The sequence below is a fragment of the Halichoeres trimaculatus genome, unplaced genomic scaffold, assembly GCF_033239565.1.
Source record: "Halichoeres trimaculatus isolate MK-OKI-2021-1 unplaced genomic scaffold, fHalTri1.1 fHalTri1_scaffold_22, whole genome shotgun sequence".
In the NCBI taxonomy this organism is placed as follows: domain Eukaryota; kingdom Metazoa; phylum Chordata; class Actinopteri; order Labriformes; family Labridae; genus Halichoeres; species Halichoeres trimaculatus.
The window spans coordinates 20244246-20267186 of NW_027437200.1; the positions used below are offsets into that span (position 1 = coordinate 20244246).

The window sequence follows — 22941 nt, forward strand, 5'->3', positions numbered from 1 at the left end:
TGCTAACACTAAACAATGCAGAATGGACTAGTTAAACTATTGTTAGCTACCAAACAATAGATAGCATTTAACTACTCTCCAGCAAAGAGGTGTATTCAGTGTGGTTTTTAAATAAAAACTAGCTTGGCAGTATAGCTAGGACATTGTTAAATGCTAACATTTCTATTCTCAACTTGAAGAGATTGCCAGCTTATCCGGGTGTTAGCTATGGAGTCATAGGATTCTAACAATACATTATGAAAGAATAGATAGCATGTAGTAATGTTAGCTAAAAAATGCTAGCTGTTGTTTGGTAGCTAACATTTCATTCACTATATTTAAAATTAATGTTGACTTGACAAAGCTAAGAAGTGGCTAAATGCTATCATTTTTACAACAAAGAGAGCAAGGTATTTGGTAAGCTAAGGAGTGTTACATGTGATTATTAGCTGTTGGCTAATGGTAGCTAACTGTTTATCAAATGCTATCTATGAATAATTTTTGCGAAAATTAGAAATTAGCTTAAAGTCATTACCTTTTGGTAGCTTTACGTGCTGCCATGGAAATAGTATATGATCCAAAAAAGAGGGCCTACAGTAGCATTATTTCATGAGTAGTTAAATGCTAACTGTTGTTTGGTAGCTAAAATTTAAGTCGTTGTGGTTTTTTTTTGACTAATATTACCATGACAATTTCACTTGAAAGTGGCTAAATGCTAACTTTACTACATGATACAAATTTAATGGTTTATTGCGAAACCTGTGGAGTGTTAGAATGCTATTAGCTGTTGGAAGTTATTAGCTTATGGTTTTTAAAATATTTTATGTTATAAATATGAATGATATTAATATAATAAAGAAAGTAGTTTAATGCTAGCATCCCCTTTTGATGGGTTAAAATGAAGGAGGAGAAATGGGGGAGGTGCTAGCTTAAAATAATGAATGTTAGCTAAGAAGTGAATGGTTTTCTAAAACTTCACAACACAAAACAGCTAGCCTGTGAGATGTGTTAGCCAAAGAGTTGTTAAATGCTAACTGTCATCATGTTGCTAACACCTTTTCCATTTTAAGGGTTGTTAGAAAGTGAGAGGGATTGCTAACTTTTAAGAGATGCTAACATTAGACAATATCTGACGTTAGCTTATAGGGAACGTCTGTTAGCTAATTTTCTGGATGGTTTCTTAGTAACCAAAACATTCCTCTCTGTACATACATTTAGTTTCTTCTTCTGTATTTTAAAGTAGGCACTTTAACGGTGTTTAGCTTTCCACCAGGAGCATGTCATCACTTTGTGACGACTGGTATAATAAATTGAAGCAGTGAGAGGAGTTGATGTATGTGAAAACACCTTTAAATCAGCCGTAGAGCTTTGGTTTCCTCATCCTCTTGAGTGTTGTAAACACATATAAAAGGAAGTATTAATCCTGCTCTCCCCTCAGCGCTTAAACGTACTCTCTGGAAGAGGAAGCAGCCACTGAACACGACTTTACGTGTGATTTACATGTCTGCATCCATGCGTGTGTGCAGCACTTTGCCACAGGCTGAAGTGGCTCTGTGGAGAGTGGATTTAGAGCGGCAGAGATTGAGTCCCATTGACTGCTGGATGAAGAGGGCAGCCCTAGCGTAGCCTGTGTGTGTGTGTGTATAAAGTATTATACACTGCTCTGGACACTTCTCTGTAATAGGCTTTGGGTTTATAGGCTAACGTCACACTGACTTCTTCAGCTTGGACTTTGACCACTTTTTTTTTCTATTGCACACTTGTGTCAGTACTGCATTCAAAACACGAAACCTTGGAGGCAGATTTGGTTTGCAGTCAGGCTTGAAAACCCTCTTTACTGCAGCCAAAATGCAAAGAAGTGTGGCCCCAAAATAGAGAGCTCGAATAGTCGACTTCAACCAGAAAAAAGGGAAAGCAGAGGTTGAATCCTCATGTTTCCTGTTGCTGTTTTTGAGGTTGCTTCGTCCGTAAAATGATTCATTCAGAAGTGTTTAGAATTAGCTAAAGGTAAAATCTTCAAATTCAGGTTTGTTGTGAGCATAATAACAGCGCTAATTTTAGCATGTCGCTCAAAGTAACATAGGGCTAAAGAGTGTGACTGTCCTCCCAGGACTCTGTTTCTCAGTACATTAAAATATTAAAGCTCCTGTGAAGACTTTCTGGCTGTTTATGTAACAGGCTTAGCACTAGTTTGTCCACAGGGGGCGCCAGAGCTGAAACAAACAGAAAGTTAGCCGTTTTAGAACAAAATAGAATAGAACTTTATTGTCATTGTAACAAGAACAACAAAATTTAAGCCACAGCAGCAATCAAGAAACCAGCCATGTCTGTGAATAGCATGATGCTACTCTGCCTTCTGGTATTCCCTATGTTGCTGGGTTAGCACGGCTAGCTCGTCCATCTTATTGGAGATAGATCTTACGTTCCCAATAACGATGGATGGAAGGACAAGTCCATGTCGTCACTTCTTAGCTCACACCTGAGAACCAGCACGTCATCTTCACCTCCTTCTCCTCACCTTGTGGGGAACATCTGGCCTTGCACCAGTTAGCATTGACATGCTACAGGCTTCTAACAGCTGATATCACATGTAAACAATGCAGCCATGGTAGCCACAGTAGCAAAAACAGTAAGAATATCACTGAAGACATAAAAAGTTTTGAATCAAACAAAATCATGATCCACTCCAAATACAAAGACTAAGAAGAAAAATTACTAGCAACGGACAAAAAAGAGAGAGAGCTGCTGCAAGAGGCAGCCATAGCCAACAGGGCGGCGCCTAGCAAGACATTTACAAGACATGTTTCATGCATGTACCCCTCAGTTGATTTGTTGATAACCCCTAAGCTGCTGGATTTCAGATCTTTTCCCTACTTACACGCAGAATTGTGCTTCCTCACACACACTACAAAACACACACACACACACACACACACACACACACACACACACACACACACACACACACACACACACACACACACTCTTACAGACTCTCAAACACCTCCAACTTCCTCCCTTCGCACATTCTGCCCAAGTATCTCGAGCTCATCTGCTGCCAGTGTTAGTTTCTCTCTGAAGTCGACCTACTCGCTGAGCAAATATGCGCTGACATACGACCTGTCACCGTGGTTACCATACCAGGCTGAGACATCGCCATGGCAGCCAGTCGCAGGGCACAGACGCAGCCAAAACAATTACAGGAAACTCGACTGACCTGCTTCTGTTTTATGGACGATTTCCAAAAACTGAGTGTTTATTTAACTCGGCAGCTTGTCATAGTTTCATGTCATTACGGTACAGGGTGTTGACTAATGTGAGTTATCTGTTTCATAATGATTTATGTCACGAGCATAAGAAACATTTTACTGTAGAAAGTCAAGAAAAAACTGAAGTATTAACATTGTCCTGGGAGCTCCCTGCCCTTCCACGTGCCTACGTGGAATGTTAAAGGTGAGGAGAGACCACCGCCCTTCCCTTTCATGTGCGCACATGAAAAGCCAAGGCAGGGAGAGCAACAGCACAGCCACCCAACAGGCCAAGTTTGAATTTCTAACTAGAAATCACGTGATCATCATTTTTTGATTGATAATAAACTGTTGTGTGTTTTGTTTGTTTGTTTTTTAATCCAGGTGCAGCACCGTGTGACAGGCCAGGTGATGGCGCTAAAGATGAACATCCTGGCCAGTAACCGAGCCAACATGCTCAAAGAAGTCCAGCTCATGAACCGTCTGTCACACCCAAACATACTCAGGTACATGAAACACTCCTGGTTTACTCACATCATCTCCAATGGGAGATAAACTGCTTTTGCTAACTGTTGGTGTGCTCTGCCCGCAGGTTTATAGGAGTGTGTGTTCATGAGGGGCAGCTTCACGCTCTCACAGAGGTAAGAGGCTGAGACGTGGAGTTTAAAGACGGGTGGAATTTTTTTTGTTTGCTCTGCATCCAGCTCAGTTTGACAGCTAGCTTAATGCTATATATACAACTCTACACAAACACAGCACAGTGTAGCTGAACCAGCTGTCACGCAGAATGCTTGAAGCACGACTCCTTTAAATCAAATGAAAGAAAACAACAACATGCAGATAAACTTGAATCTAGATGAGATAAAAAAGATTTTGACTCTTTTTTTTTTTTAACAATGTTTTTATTAGTTTTCAACAGAAAAACAGGGTGAATACATTAAATAAAAGAACAAACATTTTCTCTTAAACAACATAAACATGAATATTAAAAAAATAAAAAAAAAACTAGAAACACTAAAATAAAATAATACATAAATAAATAATATATACATATATATATAAAAATAGTAATAATAATAATAATAATCATAAATAAAGAATAAATAAATAAATAAATAAATGATCAAATTAATCATATGCAAGGAAAATAATAATAATAATAATACAGAAATAAGTAATATATACATATATATAAAAATAGTAATAATAATAATAAATAAAGTATCAATAAATAAATAAATGATCAAATTAATCATATGCATGGAAAATAACAATAATAATAATAATAATAATACATAAATTAATTAATTAATTAATTAATTAATTAATTAAAATAAAATAAATAAAAAATAAATAAATAATAATGTGGTTGTCACACTCTAAATTTCGTTGTCATTATTGTCGACCAAGAAAGTTCACTCGGGGTGTCCATACCTCTTTAAATTCTTGAGCTCTTCCTCTCATAACACAAGTTAATTTTTCATTGTAACACATGGCATCATTTCCCTTATCCAGGACTGTATAGAAGAAACCTCAGTCTCTTTCCAAGACAAAGCGATCATCCTCCGAGCCTGCAGGAGACCAAAGTTGATCAGAGTCTTATTTTTAGAGCTGACAAAGATTTTTGACACTTACATTTTTTTATATAAATTAATCAAAATGACTGTAAAGATGTAAACATAAGCAGCTATTCGTCCGTTATTTCCAACACTGTTGCTTTTGAATTTGCATTTGTCTTCCTCACAGTGAAACATTCAGGTCCCAGCCTCCCTGAACAATAAGCGAAGCATCTTTCATATCCACACCAAAGTCATTTCAGAGTGTGTTGTGCTCATTGTGCCTCTGTGTGTCTGTCTGTGTGTGTAATTAACTCGCTCCTCTTGTCTCGTCCTCCTGTGTTTTAGTACATAAACGGCGGTAACCTGGAGCAGCTGCTCGGCAGCGACGTGTACCTCTCGTGGAGCGTTCGGCTCAAACTGGCTCTGGACATCGCCCGAGGTCTGCAGTACCTGCACAGCAAGGGCATCTTCCACAGGGACCTCACCTCCAAGGTGACAACACACACACACACACACACGCCAGAACACCAGACAACACACACGCATCACTGAGCCAGAGCACAGACTGATTTCCCTCAGAGAATAACACGTGTAATAAAACACTTTTACTATAAATGATGTAAGAAGTCAAGATCCCCCAAGAGGAGAAAACACAGAAAACAACAATCACATGAATCTTTTAGGTGGCCACTGAAAACTTTTCAGAAATTAGGCCATAAAAAATCCATAGTTTTTTTTTTTTAAGTGATAGATCTGAAAAAAAGTCTGAAATTTCCTTTAGAATTTAGACTTTTTCTTAGAATCGAGTTTCAGAATTTTGACTTCATCCTAATTTTACGTACGAATTCCAACTTTTTCTCAAACTTTTATCTCTTGTTCTCAGTTTCACAACTTTTCTAAAGAGTTTCACATTTACCTTTTTTTAAAATTCAGACCTTTCTCAGATTAACGAACATTTTCCCAACCTTCCAATTCATCAATGAATTCCTTTTTTTCCTCAAAATTATAATTTTTTTTTAGAGTTTGTATTTTTTCATCTGATTTCTAACTTTTTCTCAAAGTTTTAGCTCTTTTCCTCAGTTTAACAACTTTTTTTAAGGTAAATTGCTTTTTCCCTTAAAAATTCTGACATTTTCTCATATTTACGACCAATTTTTATGATAAATTTTTCTCAATTCCCATTTTTTCGTCAAATTCCGACTTTTTTTTTCAGGTTTATAGATTTCTCAACTTTTCTCAGAATTGACAGAATACTCAGTTTTCTTTATCAAAACTTTATCAGTTTTTTTTTCTCTGACCTATGACCTTTTTTTCTACCTTCCAATTAATTCTCATTTTTCTCAATTTTTATTTCAGAATTTCGCAGAATTTCTCTCAAACTTCAAACTTTTTCATAAGATTCAGACTTCACCAATTTTTTTTTTTTGGTTTCTTTTCTCAAAATGAAGACTTCAGACTTTTTCTCAGATTCACAACTTTGAGAAAATTTGCCCCTTTCTCAGGTTTCTCATTTGACTGTCAGAATTTGATTTTCTGACTTCTGTTCAAACTTTTTCTGCAAATTCCAACTTTTTCATAGAATGATAACTTTCAAGATCCTCAGTTGTCTCTCTCAGACCTTTGACTTTTTCCTTGAATTCTGAGTTGTTATTTCCAGAGTATTGACTTTTTATCTTAATACTTTTTTTATTTCAAAATTTCAGTCTCAGTTATTACTTTTTATTCAGAATATCAAAAAAAAAAAATTTATTTTCAAATTGGCCAAAGCTTAAAAAAATAATCTTCAGTGGCTCTACTCTTCTCCTTGGTTTCATTAATCCAACATGTGAGCAGTTTAACTTCCTCTGTCGATTCTTGAATAATAAAAATCTGTCTCCTCTCCTCAGCTGTTGCTCTGAGCTCATAACTGAGAAACGCTTCCTTAAATCCTTGACAGTGAATGAGCAGCTCTGCACAATAAACTCTTACATCACTGTTTACACAGAGGGTCATATAGAAAGGAATGTGCACACACACACACTTACACACACACACACACTTAAGAGCAGTAAATGTGATGTGTGTGACCTTTGACCCCTGTGTGCAGAACTGCCTGGTGCGCTGGGAGGGCTGTGTGTGCTCGGGCGTGGTGGGAGACTTCGGCCTGGCGGAGAAAATCCCAGATTACAGGTCAGTCAGTAACAGTCAATTCATCAAAGTTTCTATCAACGCGCACACGGGGAGATAAGATACGTCCCACTCTATAAATCTCAGTCCTGCACTTCTCCTTTTTTTTTTTTTTTAAATCTGTGAGTCGTCGCTGTGATCAGAAACGAGAAGCTGTGGGAGACACAGAGACAGACGTTACTCACTCCAAACCCCAGTCCAGTTTTTCCAGAGTTTCACACACTTTGGGGACTGTTATTAATATCACTCTGAGTACGAGGGAGGGCAGGCGGCCATGTTGGATCTCAGACTTGTGGCTGTGGGTTTTTTTATGTTTGCAGCAGAATTTTTTTTAATATGCAGAGGCATTTATGTGGCACATTTTATCCCCGACCATCAATTCACTGCAACTCTGAACACAGACTGAGTAGAGTTTCATTTCTTCAATCTGATGTTTGGTGATATAACATCTACAGTAACACTGGGATAACAACACAAAGAGGAATCAAACTTACAAGAAAGACAGGGAAAAAGCACTTGACCTAAGTTTTTTTTAAGTTTTACTTATTTTTTAAATGTGATAATTAAGATACAAGAATGCTACTTTTACTTAATTTTTTAGGAAGTAAAAATAAAGCTGATACCAGTGAGCACTAAAAACCAATTCACACAGATTTAAATGAAGTAGTTCATGTTCTTAGGTCATAATTTTACATTTTAGACTGATTTTCAACCACCATGATTTTTTTTTTCCAGTAGAGCATCCAGCGTGACAAGTTTTCATGTTTCTAGTCTAGTCAGAGATTTGAATGTGACGCAGATATATTCCAAAAGTGGTGGTCTACTCTTCTTTAATCTTCAAAAATATTCAAAATAAAGAACTTAATCAGAAGTATAAAAAGGTCTTCTAACAAAACCAACAAGGCTAGAGCATGGATGGCATGGAAAGATGGACGGGACACCCCCTCTCCTACTGAAAAACAGTGAAACCAAAACATCTCCCAAAATGGGCGTTGATATCATTTCCTTATTACTTATTACAACACTGATATTTGTTGCTTTAAAAAACTGATTGAATAAACTTCCCAGAATGCACTCCAACAGTGATTAGCATGAAGAGAACAGAACAAAATGACAGAAACTGTGTTGAAAGTGGATTTCTTTCACACGTGTTTTGACTTTAAAGTTTGACATGTTCCATCTGTATCATGAAAGAAGTGGGCTTCATGACCTACACCTGCTAAGAAAACATACTTCAGACTTAAACCTGAGCATAAACGGTACACAAATATTAAAAACCAGAAAGTTTCCTGGAAAATAAATGGCCATAAAATTGCAACTGGAGTTATTCAAAACATGGCATAAAAAATGGTCACCTAGAAATTGGGCTTTAGTTTATTGGAACCATAGACAGAAAAAGTCTTGAAGTGAGGTTGCTTCAAAAACTGCTCCCCCTGGTGGCTGGCTGTAGTATAGGTCAAAAAATCCACCTCCCCAGTCATTCCAGATGGGCTGTGGTCTAACTTTAAAAAATTAACACACCTCGTAGAAATGTTCCTCACGTCTGATTATTGTGGTGATTTGAAGATATCATTTAGCTGCCTTGTATTTAAGTCCTCGTTTTTCTGAAAAATTTCATTTTCATTAGTTATACGAGGTTAAAAACAAGGCTTTACGTCATGTTTAACGATGATTGACAGCTGCTGTTCTTGTGTATTTTTTTCGGGGGTTGGGCTCCATGTGTATTTTAGCGAATCAGAGCGCATTGCTTTGGTCACATGTCTTCAAAATTATGACAACTCTAAAATGACACACACCACACCTGGCCTTAAATGAATATGCGCATAAACATTGCATCCAGTATAAATTTGGTGAACTGTAGCCATCAATAGGAGGAGCTCTGAATGTTTGGTTTCACTTTTTAGCAGCTGTCACGTCGTGCATCTTTTTGTGCACTTTTAGCCGTTTAATCACACTCACAAATGTCCAACAAGTGCCTCAAGCGTCACGTTGTAAACACACGTTTCTGAGACGTCACAGCTGTCTGTGTATCCCAGCATGCCCCTGTCTTTGTGTGTGTTTTCACTGCTTCTGTTTGTGCCCAGCCACCTTCAGTGTTTGCACAAATGTGTGTATCACTGTCAGGACGGGGAACTTCAAACTTTAAGGTTTAAACTTCGTACTTTAGCATTAACGCTAATATCACTTGCTAGCATTTTACAGTTACATCTCCTAAAAATATTAAAAAGTGATGTTTAAATATTTATCTGGTCAACCCGCAGGTATTAAACACACGTTATGTGTTTGCTGAAGCTTCTGTTTCAACAGCGGCTGCTGAAATGAGCTTCCGTAGCATTCAAGGCCGTGTTTGCTTTGACATTGTCGCCAAACACTGGCGTATCCTGTGACACAGAAAGGGTGATGTTGGCGACTCGTCTTCAGTGTGCTGCGGTTGTGGCATGAAGGAAAGGAGGGAAGGAGAGGAGAGGAGAGGAGGGGGGGTGTTAGGAAAAGAGCTCCAAATAAGGTCAAAGTATTCCACTCCTCCTCCTCCTGTTTTTGCTCCTACTGGATCCCTCCTGTCCTGCTACTTTCCCATCATCCTTTTGGTGTCACTCTGTAACTCTTTCTGTACATTCCTTCCCTGCATTCCTTTCTGCACGCGCTCAGTTCGCTCGTCCCGGTCGTTCCACTACTCCAAACTGTGTTTACATTCAGGGCGCTGACTGTCTCTGCTGCCTCTCCACTCACTTCCTCTGCTGTATTTCTGCAGCATCATGGCGCACAGTAGCAGATGGAAATAGCACAGAGAGGAAGTATCTGCCAGCAGGGTGTATGGTAGCGTATGTGTGTATCTGTGTGTGTGTGTTCCTTCCTTTCTTGCAAAATACTGCACGTTATCTGCAGCTAACTGAAAACTCTGCGGTTTCTTGGACGCGGAGGAAGTGTGCACCAACATAAGACGTCTTGATTAGGTCGTGTGGTGAAGAAATGGAGCGTGATGCCTGTGTGTGTCCCAGCGTTCGTGCAGCCGTTTGTTTATCCTTCATCACAGTCCCGTTCAACCTGAATGGAAAAATCTGCTTTCATCGTTTCTCATGCGTCACTGTGTGAACTTTGCAAAGTCTGAAGCTGACACATTATTTTCTTACACCGTAGCTGTGAGCCCAAATCCTTTTTACTCCTTTGAAACAAAAAAAAATGCTTCAGTGGTTTAAAAGAAACAGACTAAATTAAAATTAATGTCTCTGAAGGTCTCGTTCGTCTTTGTAGGTCATGAAGCGTCAAAATAAACAGCTCCTCTGTCGTTGTTTTAAGCTTGAAAATACTTTAAGACTCTTTGTTTATATTCTCCACAGCAAAGGTACACATCCAATCATATGACTGACTGTTTGATGATTTTTATTTGATCTACACAAACTCTACTCACACATTATAATTGGACGAGAACATGAAATTACTGCACTGTCCACAGGGGGCGCCAAACAGAAGCTTCTAGTGCTTTTTATCTTCATCAACTGACAAACAATAGCCATTACAGTCAATTAAAAGCACAAGTTGACACTTTATTGTAGGAAGGAAAAAAAATCAAATATATTTTCTTAATCAGTCCAGTCATTTTTAAGTTTATAGCAAAAAAAACTGTTAAAAAGGCAATCGTGATTTTTAAGAACCAAAAGTATTTTATTCAAAACAGTGTTTTGTACAAAAACTTCCACAAAATCAAAAGACTCTTTTTTTTACTACAAAGGACAAAAAATAAAAAGCATTAAATCTCATATTGAAGAAGTTGTAACCATAAAAAAAAACAGTTCTGCTTTGAAATGTTTTGAACAATTGTTTGATATACAAAAAATTGTAAGTTAGTGAGTACGCAAAATATTTTATAAAAGTTAGCCTGGACATTTTTTTTTTAAATACTTTTTTTAATTCCTTTTTTTCTCTGGACTGTATTTATTTATTTTTCTTCCTTTTTGTAAGAGACTTTATTTTAAAATGTGGGATATATTGGAGTTCAGTGTATATATACATATGTATTTTTTGTCAGTTTACTCTTTTTGAAAGTTTTTGTTGATCTTTCTTAGTTTAAAAAAAAAACAAACATTAAAAATAAACTAGAAAAAAAAGTTAGCTTGGAAAAAAAAATTTTTTTAATACCTTTTTATCGCCATCATGTTTTGACATTCATTACAAGCCTTTTTAAATTCAACATAAGGATGACAATATTTTACATTTTTGTAGTTGATATGATGTCAGAAAATGTGCCCCCCAAATTTGTGGCGATAAATAGATTGATACATAAATAAGTAAATATTTTTTAAAAGACAGCAACAACAACAGAGAAAGAGAAATTTAAAAAAGGCATTTACGATATAGAATTACAAAAAACAAAACATCATTTTTTCCTTAACCAAGATCCTCTTCCCTTTCTCTTAAGTATTTATCTCAAAGACAAACAAGAAAAATTAGTTAAATAAATTAAAATAAGGTATGACTTGAGGGAAAGACAAGATAAGTTTCCAAAATTAGAAAGAAGTGAAAAAAGAAACAAGCAAGAAAAACAAAAAACAAAGAGTAATAGTAATAAAAATATATTTTTAAAGGGAAACTTGTCTATCAGAGGACCTGTTTTTTAAAGCCAGTTTTAGCACTGTTATACGCAGAACCCTTAGCAAATATTGGTCATCTTCTTTACAAATTTTCTCCACTCTTCTACCTTGTAAAATGAAGTCTGTATTCAAGTGAATGGGACTGTTCAATATGATTTTAATTTTCCTCTGAATATTATTCCAGTATACTTTTTTATAAGGGACAAAACCATAAAAATGTGGCTAAAGTCAGAATGCCTGGAAAATAATTCAAGCCTGTTTTGTCCCTTCTTTATAGAAATTACATAAAAAAATTGCCAGTTGCAACTTCTGTGGTGACTGTTAAACATTTTTGAAGGAAATTATTAAGCTAACAAACTATATCAGAGCCAGGCTGGCAGAAAACACAACATTAGCCAAAATAAGCTAACTGGTAGCTTTCAGTGAGATAGATAACAGCTTCTCCCAGAAAACTCAGATTCAGATGCTTCTGGTTGAAGTTTAACTCAGAAAAACGCTGTAAAACTTTACACACAAAGACATGGATATCAGTCTGACATTAGAGAATTAAGCATCAACACATTTAACCTGTTTTAAGTCTCTTTAAGTATCAAAAACGATGAAGAAAACATGGCGCTAGCGCGATGCTAACGTACATAGCGAATTACACAGACATGCTAACGGTTAGCATACATTGATCCTTGGATTTAGACAGATCCCCAACTTTCATCATGGGATTACATCACAAACACTTCAAGAAAAAACAGAATTGATCTTCTGAAAGTAAAAAATACTCACAGACAAACGTTTTTTTATTTTCCAACAGGAAGAAAAAAAGGAAAAAGTGCTGAGTAATGGCCGACCTCAGACCAAGCTTAAGATTTTAAATAAAATCAAATTGTGCAGTAACCACTTTCAGACACTAGATGTCTCACTTCTATCAACAACATGTAAGAGACAACACAAGAATAAAGCAGAAAAATGTCTGTTTTCAGTCAAGCTAGCGCTAACATTAGCTTTGCTTGTTAGTAGACTGGGATTACCCAAGGATTGAGGCATTATTATTTTTTCAAAGCTTTTATTTTTTATATAAACCTGTGGCTGAAATTATGAGTCCATGCATCAAGAGATTATTTTAAAACATTTTTTATTAATTGTTCATTTACATTTCCCATTTTAAATACATCTTAGACACATTTGGAGGTTTTTCTTTTTCTGATGTTCAAAAATGTATTCTCTGACTCATTTGGTAATCATTAATCCAGCCGTCTCTTCAGCTCTGAAAGGATTTTTTTTGCCTTCAAGTGATGATGTTTCAAAAGAGCATCCCCTCAATTGAATTGAATGGGATTCTTTTGAATAAAGGAGCTTTTTTTTGACATGAAAGTAACCCTCTCTTTTCATCTTTGTATCTCTCTGCCCTCCCTATGCAGTGAGGAAGAAGAGCAGGAGCCTCTGGCCGTGGTCGGCTCCCCCTACTGGATGGCCCCGGAGGTGCTGAGAGGAGAGGTTTATAATGAGAAGGTAGTGACGGATTGTCTTCCTCATTAGCTTTCAGCTGTGTGGGTTCAAGGTCCAGTGTGGGTGTGATGAAAGCAAATAAAGCCAGAGTCAGGCGGTGAAGTGGAGCAATAAATATTTAATATCTGAGTCGTTACATGAAAGGCAAACAGGAATGGAGTTATATAAGAGGGTGAAATCTTGGCCTTTGTTACTGGTGTGTTTCTGCACAGCTGGGTGGAAATCATGATGCTGTGCTAGGGTTTCATTTCAAAGATGGTGGTGATATTTTTGTTATGCAGACTGTCTGAGCCTAAACGAAACTACGAATTTGTCGAAACCTGATCCAGAACGTGGATTAGATTGACAAGTACAAATATGACACTAATTCTCTTAGCTTACATAACAGGAAACAGACTTCTTTGCCTAGCATTTTAAAAGATAAGAGAGAAGAAATACACTGGGTGAGTGTTTTATACCCACGAGGGATGCCAATCAGCTCGGCCTCTTTGTTGGGAAAGTGGCCAGAGAAGCAGAACGGAAGCAAGACTTTCAACTCTACTCTTTAGCGGCAAACGCAAAACTCTGACACATTTCTAAGTCGAGTCAAAACATAGTATCTTGAAATTTGCTAAATTACCTGGTAGAGCCTTCCGAGTGAGCCCCCTTATACTGACAGGCATTTATGTTATCTTGCTTTAAAAACGCAAAACTTTCCCTTTAATATTTCAACTACCAAGAAAGCCTTTTAAAGGGTAAAGAAATTATTGCTTCTCTGGCCTCTTTTTGAAGTTTATTCACAAATTTGCATGGAATAACAGAGAAAGTTGAAGAAACATTTTAATTGTTGATCTGTCAAGTGTTTTTGAAGCTTATTGGCATTTGCCTCCTTTCATCCACTTTTCCTTTTTACCAGGTGGACGTGTTTGCTTACGGTATCATCCTGTGTGAGATCATAGCAAGGATACAGGCCGACCCTGACATCCTGCCGCGCACTGAGGTAACAGAAGACAGCCTTGTCATCACAAGCTCATCATCCTCTGCACGAGTCTTTTATTAAACCTTCGTAAAATTCATACTAATACACATTTTTGATATCATACTTACCTTCAACGAGAGCTCTTGAATTAATTTGCTTCCAGAAGTGTGTCAGCGTTTCATAAGAGCCTCGCGCACATGACTGTTGTGCAAGCAGAGTGTCAAAATAAGTTCAAGAAACGGTTTCACCGCAACGGAGATCGTTTTGAAAAACAAGTAGAGAAAAAAAAAGTGGATATGTGCTGTTCTGATATTTATGTTGATTGTCATCTTAGAAGAGGAAGTAAGAAAGGAAATGTTTTTATATAGATAAAAGTTTGTGCAACTCACAATGTGTATTAGTGCAGTTGGTGCAGGGACCACGCTTCAAGTATCAACTCTATGATACATTCACGTAACCTTGGTGACATCACTTACTTGTTTCTGAAGCCTATTGGTGGTGGGTGGTCGGTAAAAATGCTGACACATTTTAATTTGGTCAAGGTAGAGTGACGAAAAGTGGCAGAATAGCCTTAACGCTAACTTCTACAGAGGGCTAGCTTGTCCGTCGAGACACCTGTACCTCTGATTGGGCAAAATCCATAATATCAATATCTTTCAAAACGTTAAAGAGTTATAAAAGTTATCTCAATTCAACGTGAGCCGTTTAAAGAAATTACCTTTTAAACTTCTAGAGTGTAAGTGTGTCAGTTTTTTTCTGCAAAGATTGTCTTTTTGAATTGTTGTGTATGTGGTTTCTGGTACTTCTGCAGCCAGCCCCAAGTGGACACTGGAGGAACTGCATTAAAAAAAAAATTCTTAAGTTATTTTTTGGCTTTTATACCTTTAATAGGATACAAGAGAGGACAGTGAGTAGATTAGGAAACAGGGAGAGGATGGGGAGTGATGTGAGGTAGAGGCCACTGGCTGGATTTGAACCTGGGCCACCTGTGATGGAGCGCCACCTAAACTACTGGGCTGGGCTCTGAACTGCAGTTTTTTGGCACTCCCACATTGGCTTCATTTCTCGATTGACTAAAACACACAATTTGACTTACTATTGTTTTTCCAAAGTAGCTTTTAGGCTAGGTCATAACACTGTGAAAGTATGTATATTTTAAAAAGTATGACCATATTGACTCCAATAATAGGACGACCCCCGTTATGAACACGCGATTGTTGACATTACACTCTCTCGCGCCACATTTTTGGGCTACCAAAAAGTGAACCACCTTGGTTTCTCCCTGCATTAGATTCACAGACTGCTCTTCTCTGAGTTCTCTGCAGCATCTTGAAGCTCTCATGGGGCTATTTCTCCCCCTTGTGGTTGTTTAACGGAACAGCAGCTAGAGCCACCAAACTGTGGCATTATGAGGTCACTAAATCAGAGGTTATTTTGCAGGTTGGGATGAAACAGCAGATCTGGAAAAGTGATGTTTTTGTGAACATAAACCTAGGAATGAAACCCTGTTGTTGTGTTTGTTTACAGGACTTTGGTTTGGACGTTGAGGCCTTTCAGCAGATGGTCGGGGACTGTCCTTCAGACTTCCTGGATATGGCCATTTCCTGTTGTAATGTAAGAAACAGACTTTCTCTCCTTTCTGATATATGACATGACGGATTCAAACAGGAAACATTCAGAGGTTATAGCGTTTCTTTATGTTGTGGGAAAAAAGACGCTTCCGTCTTTTCTTTCAGGTGCCAAATGTTGCTAAACACCATGTTTGAAGTGTAGGATCTGTTTCCTCCATACGTGGAGAAAGTCTGCTGCATCTAAATTGCGTTTCAGATTGCAGAGAATTAAATTTGAAACTAAAATGTGATTAGATTTCTATTTAGCTGTCAGCACGACTTCCGTGTTCATTCATCACGTTGCTCAGTCCGTTGATTGTCTCCTCTCTCCTGCCAGATGGATTCGAACCTCCGTCCATCCTTCTCACAAATCGTCGTGGAGCTTGAGCGGAAACAGGCTGAACGGAAACAGAAGGATGACGCAACACTTAAAGGTGAGTCATCATCGAACAACAAAACGTGAAGATGTTTAAGAGTCTAGAGAATGCTGATAAACTTTACCTTTCCTTCTTCACAGCTGTGCACCCAGCAATCGGTTCGCTTCGAAGGCGATCTCTCGGCCTCCCGACAGACCCTCGCCTCTCCCGCAGCAAATCGGACATGCTCCACCCTCCAGACACGCCCCCCTCAGTGAACACGACTACCCCAGCTCGGGTCAACCCCTTCTCCCAGAGGGAGGACCTCAAAGGCGGGAAGATCAAGCTGTTCGACACCCCGAGCAAGTCGGTGATCTCCCTCACCTTCACTCTTCCTCCACCGCCGGACTGCGACGACCCTTCCGCATCCGAGTCCGACGTTGACGAACAACCACGGCGGCACCGGCGCTGCCACTCCCTCCCCTGCACACCTCCTCCATACCTCACATCAGCACCAAACACTGTCCTCACAGAGGAGGAGTCCCAGTCTGAGATGGACTCTGTGGACGTGGAAACAAACGGACTGGGCGAAGATGAGAGACTCTTAAACGGGGAGAAGGAGAATCTGGAGGGGAGTGGGACGAATCTGGGGAGTGATTCAGGTCTTCCTCTTTCACTTGACCAAGAAGAGGACAAAGAGGAGGAGGAGGAGGAGGAGCCTATGGACTGCACCAGCTCCCCAGATGCACATGACAGTACTGCTCCTTACTCAAAACTTTCCTCCATCGCTCCATCACATTCCTCGACTCCCATCCAGCCCTCCATGCCGCCGTTCTCAAACGGCTGGGGGTCAGCGATTTCCAACGGCCCCCCGTGCCTGCCTCCTCTGTCCAACTTGGACAACAACAACGTGAGTCGACCTTTGGGATGGAACACGGCGAATAACTCCAGCACTTCACCTCCAATCAACAACAACGGGTACCACTCCCCTCCCAGCGATCCCGCCGGTTCATCCCCGTTTGGGTCGGGCAGCGGACACTCTCTGGACCAAGAGGAGGTGATCTCCTGTCCGGGCTGCTGCCTCGCCGGCCTTCGCTTCCCTTCGATGTGTCTCAGAGCTCCACCGCGCAGGAACCCGTACAAGAACTTGAACGGGGACCACGCGGCTTCACGAGGGCTGCTTGGTCCGGGTCCCAAAGGACTTCCACCTTCACCCACGACCACCACCACCAACAGCCTGGAGCCGGGACGCGCTCTGCCGGGTGCTCAAACCTAAACTCCTCAATCAAAGAAGCTCTGCTGTAGAAGCTCCTCTGGAAACCAAGCGGGTCTTCTTAGAATTTGCACAGATTTTAAAGCAGCAATACCCCGCTTGTTTTCTCGACATGCTTTTTTTTGGTGCAGATCACACTCCCCAGATCTTTAAACTTTAACACACTCCAGGTTGACTCTTTCAATCAACTGCAGATTGAGACACTGGTATCCTGTTGAATTCCGCCCTCTGCTGGGCCGAGGGTGTAACTACTCCAGAGATGAGCTGTGCCTGCGTTGAGCTGACTGATGGGCAGCATGATCACTCTCCAGTTTGGGGCCCAGTTGGTTTGTGTGTATATTTACTGATGTAAAGATTCCTATGACTGATGAAATTGATGAAATGATGCTGAAAAAGAGGAATGTTAAGCTTAGTATTATTACTGCTGCAATGACTTTCATGTTTGGTGCTGTTTCTGAATGAACAGGCAGTTTTGCTTTATGTCTTTAATTACCAGGAGGTGTATGGCACTGCTGAGACGTGTGAGTGTGTAGTGATCAACTGTGTGAGAGTGTGTGTGGGTGTGAGAGGTGTGTGCTGTACACCCTTGTTTTGTGGCTGTATGATCTCTATTGGCCTGGTTAAGCACTTCAGCTGTATTACTGTTTGTTAATAAGGAAAATATTGATGTCATTATTACTTTTGGGAATGAAAGGTCAAAGACCTGCTTAAGAGATGTACAGATTCTTATTATTTAAAGATGACATTGAATAAAAACATAGAATGCAGTGTTGTTCTCTTGATATGGCTCGCTCTAGCCATGCTAGCAGGGTGGCTAATCTGTTGGTCCAAGACTGTAAAATCTCAAATGGACATCCATATAAAATCTTGAAGGCATTTAAACACAGTCTGATCCTTTATTTTTTACCAAAACACCTGCGAAATGACATGCTAACAAACCCCAGTTGTGTGTTAAGCTAGCACAAGAGTGAGCTAACATTAAATAATGTTTGCCCTTATTCATTAATACTAACATATTAGCAATCTTTACACAACCTACTTCAATGCTACATATTAGCAAAAACATGTTAGCAGTCATTTTTAGCCACCTTTTTCAAAATTAATTTATCTGGATAGCAAAAGTACAACAGTAATAAATACAGACTTTTATGCTAACATTTTTTTCAATGTACTCAAAATGAGTTATAAGTTAGCTTCGTCAGTTTTAGCATGTGTGTGAGGTCAGTAACACATTAAACATGCTAGCATGCAAAAAAGCAAACCAAGAGGCTAAAGCTAGTTGAATTATCAAGTGCTACGTGATGGTACCATGGAATCATTTAAGCTAGCATTAATTACATTTAGTATTAAAATCTACATATTACTCTACAGATTTTATTTTAATTTTATTTTTTTAAATTAATTTGACAGAACTAGATCATTTTTTTCAGTTGACAAACTAAAAAAGTTTTAAATCTTTTTTTCCAATGTTTTTTTTGTCTGATGTGACTTTTTTTATAAAATAAAAATCTTTATTTAAAACAGGGGACAATACATTGCCCCTTAAATCTTCATAAAAAAGTCGATATGCACAAAATAATTATATTTTTCAAGCAAGTAAAAATGTAAGCCTTGTTATTTTTATTGTTTTAAAGAAAAGTTTACTTGTATTTTTTCTTTGTTGTTTTTATTTGCTGAGTCAGGTAAACATTTTTTTTTTTACCTGGCAGAAACAGGCTTCCATACAATAGTTGTCCTGTGCACACATATTAAATAATACAAGTCTAAATTTTTGGGGACTGGTTTGTAAATGTGGAAAAAAAAATTGGGACAAAACAACATTCAAGATTTCAGGGTCTCTTTAAGTTTTAGGATGGATTGAGTTTGGATAGACATAAAATTAGAGAGAGAAAAAAAAAAGTATGTTAGTATTTTGTTAATTAATAAATATCCCTGTCTGCTTGTTATGTCTCGGTCGTGAAGTCTCGTCCCTCTAAGTAGATTACAGCCTCTCCTCTCCTTTACAAAAACACTGGCCTTCAATTAAGTCCTTATCTCTCCACCCCTTCCTCGCTCCTGCCGGCTCTCCCCCGCAGCTCACTCCATCCCGTCCTCGGTGCCTCATGGTGCCTCACCACAGGGACCGGGACTCTTCCTGCTCCTGTTCAGACCATCCCTGTGCTGCTCACTTGATCCAGAGGTCACGGAAGAGCCATGGAGACTCCAGGGATCACTAAGGACCGGTTAAAAGCATCCATGAGGTTTTGTATCATGGTGGCCCTGCTCAGCAAAGGTGAGAGCTGAACTGAAACTTTGTAAATTAACTGTTTAATAGTTTGTCCGCAGTGTCTCTGCAGTGTCCAGTCTGTGCGGGTTAACCATGTTGTGACAATCAGACTTAAAGCGTCAATGAGAATCTGAGTAATTGTGCTATTTCTGTTTGGTTTCGTGCGAACCTTTCAGGGTCGTCGGGGTTAGTCTGCTTCACTACGGTGGAGTCACTGGATTTAGGCTGCCTCCTGCGGTGGGATTGTCCCCATGCCAGTCCTAATACCACCTACACTGTACAGACAAAGACTCAGGGGTAAGTATTCCTGTCTGAAGTCCCAGGACTGTCTCTCACTCACACACACACAATCACTTAATTCTGCTCCTACATGAGCCACAAGTATCTGGATGCACAAGCAGTTTTAACCCTTGCTGTGTGTGCACCAGATTTTAAATTAAGACAATTACAAAAAAAAATTACAAGTAAAAAATATATCAGACAATTTAGTTTTACATTCTTTAAAAAAGACGTAAATTGGTTAATATAGAATTCTGAGATAAAAGAAATCTGATTTAAAAATAATAAATAAAAAATAATAATAAAAAATCTTTAGATCAAATGAAGATGTCTAACTTCTGTCTTAAAATTCTGAGAAAAAAAATCTGAATTGCAACTTAAATTTTTATTTTTTTTATTACAAAGTTTGAACTCTGGTTTGAATCCCAGATTTTTTAATTTGAGCCCATATATCCGATTTCAAAAAAGTTTTTCAAAAAGAATGAGAATTGGGAGTTTTAGCTCAAAATCTTTGCAAAAAGTTGAATTTCCTGGATCTTTAACTTAGATCTTATGATAAATAAAATTTTCCTGAATAAAAATTTTTAACTCTGAGTTAGACATCTGATTATATATTTTCTCTTAGGAATAAAATGTTAATGCTAGCTATCATAAAGTCAGTCAAATTCCAAATTATTTTTTAAAATTAAAAAAAAAAAATTTTCTGACTCAGTTCTGAGAATATAAAAAAATGTTTCCATAATTTGAATTTAAGATATGTCAAAATTTATTTTTTTTAACTAGTTTTTTTTTTTTTTTTTTTTTAAATCTAAGAACTCTTAGGATTGTAGTCCAATTACTAACATTATTTTTTTTTCCTCAGAATTATGGGATTAAATTTAAGATTCCTAGATTAGGATCAGAAATAAATGTTTTTTATTCTGTATTTTGATTTAATTATGGTTTTTTTTGTTTTTTCATAGAAATATTTTGTACAAGTAAAAAAAATAGAAAAATTAATGAAGGAAATATCCTTAAGATTAGATATTGCAAAAATATGTAAACTGAAACTTTGCAAAGGGGGATTTAAATATGTATATATTTAATATAAATCATTTCTGTTGCTGTCTGCAGAAATAAAAATACTTGGAGCCAATAATTTGTTCTTTCTCACATGCATCAGAGTAATTTTGTATATTTACTGTTTTCTCTTTTTCTTTATGCTCTAAGTATGAGGATATTTGTATGGACATTAGATGTGTTTCTGTAAACTCTCTTTCAGGGACCCCTGGCAGGATGTAGCGTGGTGTGTTTGGGTCTCATCCCGCAGCTGCGACATCTCTCACGCCTTCTCAAACTTCGAGCTCTACAACATGATCCGTCTGGGCGTGCACCGTGACCCCAGCTCCACCGTCTGGATCGAGCCGCGCAAGTTTGACTACAGTGACTTCAGTCAGTGGCAGCAGCAGCAGTCCGCTGTAATGTGTTGTCCTGTAATTAACATCAGGCTCTGGGATAATTAACAGTCCTTTCTTCTTCTCCTCTCTCCTCCAGAGTACAGCCCTCCGTCTGTCACAGTGTCTCTGAGAGAGGAGCAGCTGTTGGTGAAGGTGCAGTTCCCCTGTGCTGCCAACAGGAGGTGCTCTGTGGAGAGGTGCTGTCCCATCACTCAGCTGATTGACCCCTGGACTACAGTGACCGTGTACAACAACCTCAACCGTTCTCAGTTCCAGGTTGGATGGGTTTTGTTTGTTTTTATTGTTTCTAAAAAAATTACAGTCTAAAATTTCTTCAAGAGTTTATTTTCTTTGGTCTTCGGTTTCTTTGTTTCTTTGTTTCTTTAGTTTTTAGGTCTTGAAAGATTTGCACACACATAACCCATAACACTATTTCTTGAGTTGGTAGCTTATGCTTTACAAAAGGTCAAGAAGTTGTTTGCATTATCGGTGGTTTTGGCTTTTTTGAATTTGTGCTTTTATTTTGAAAGGTGGTAATTTGTGTTCTCCCAGAGTCGCACAGTTTGGACCCAGGAAATAGTCTCCTATGTGGAGTTCTCCGGCTTGGCTCCGGGTCAGAACTACTGTGCCGTTGCCAACTTCTCTTTTCCAACCTTCTCAATCGCTGCATCTCCAAAATCTGCTCCCCAGTGTGTCGTAACTGTTTCCAAATCCGGTGAGAGGAAGACGTTTAACTTCTAAATTTATACATTTGATTAGAAACTAAGTTTAGCAGTTTGTTTGTCTTTGTTGTCAGGTTTGGTGCCACTGCTGTGTCTGGCAGCCGGCCTGACGTCTCTGCTTCTTGTTCCACTTCTCACGATGTTCATACGACGACCCAAACGAGACGAACCAACCACTGAAAATCCACCCAAGACCCAGGTATTTCTCTGAATTCCCTCAGAAATATTCCTTTCTTACAAACAACTGACCGAGCATTTCTCTCCTGAAGACATCCATCCACGATCCAGTCATTTTAATCCCACCTATCCTGGAACCGGTCAACCACTTCGACATCCATGTCGATTTTGTGGAGGACCAAATGTCAGACGACTCCTCTTCCAGCCAAGACGACCAGGACCAGATGTCACCACAGAGAAACGGAGGTGATCCTGTGAATCATGACTCCAGCTCAGGCGTGGTTTACTGTGACAGTGGTGGCGTGGAGCTAGTGTCAGCATCCCGTCTGTGTCACACTCCCCTGGTGAGACAAGTCGGACAAACAGAGACTGATACCTAAACAAGGAGAGCCTTCTGAAAATGTGGGTTTTGAAGGTTGCTCTGTAAAGGGCTGGGGTGTACAGGGACCTTGTTGAAAAGTCGGAAGTCTTATTGTTACGAAAAGGTGGAAAACAACTTTTTAAACCTTTGTAAAAGTGTGAGCTTTCCTTGATCACTCGCCTTCCACCTCTGACTTCTTCTGGTAGACTTTGAAAGAAGATAGAAGACGATCTACAACAAAGGTCATGACTCGAGTGGTAGAAATATGGCTCCCACTTTTTAAAGGTATAAGCACATTCCCCTGGCTCTGACTGCTGCTCCAGTGAGTCAGAGTGTGGCATGGAAAGGGTCAGAGGATTGATGGTGAGTGAGCATCACCAATGAAGCAGAAATAGTTTATCCAGCAAATCCAAAAGGAGCTGTTTCTGTGTACCAATGATTCGGAGAAAAAATCTAAAAGTG

The 22941-nt window shown here is 38.7% G+C and overlaps 2 protein-coding genes across 2 annotated transcripts in view; both read left to right on the plus strand.

Annotated features, from left to right (window-relative positions):
• Nucleotides 1-18129, plus strand: part of tesk1b (testis associated actin remodelling kinase 1b) — a 34580-nt gene extending 16451 nt beyond the window's left edge. Inside the window, exons 3-11 of the mRNA XM_074662084.1 lie at nt 3612-3733; nt 3820-3868; nt 5132-5278; nt 6873-6955; nt 12954-13044; nt 13937-14020; nt 15527-15613; nt 15947-16043; nt 16127-18129. Coding sequence (XP_074518185.1) covers nt 3612-3733; nt 3820-3868; nt 5132-5278; nt 6873-6955; nt 12954-13044; nt 13937-14020; nt 15527-15613; nt 15947-16043; nt 16127-17241 — 1875 coding nt within the window. The 3' untranslated portion in view covers nt 17242-18129. The remainder of the gene's footprint in view (nt 1-3611; nt 3734-3819; nt 3869-5131; nt 5279-6872; nt 6956-12953; nt 13045-13936; nt 14021-15526; nt 15614-15946; nt 16044-16126) is intronic.
• A 1302-nt stretch (nt 18130-19431) lies between these two features.
• Nucleotides 19432-21995, plus strand: LOC141784521 (uncharacterized). Its single transcript, XM_074662359.1, has 5 exons — nt 19432-19510; nt 19681-19801; nt 21045-21214; nt 21317-21495; nt 21772-21995. Exons 1-5 carry the CDS (start codon nt 19432-19434, stop codon nt 21958-21960), a joined length of 738 nt encoding a protein of 245 aa, XP_074518460.1. The 3' UTR covers nt 21961-21995.
• The last annotated feature ends 946 nt before the right edge of the window (nt 21996-22941 follow it).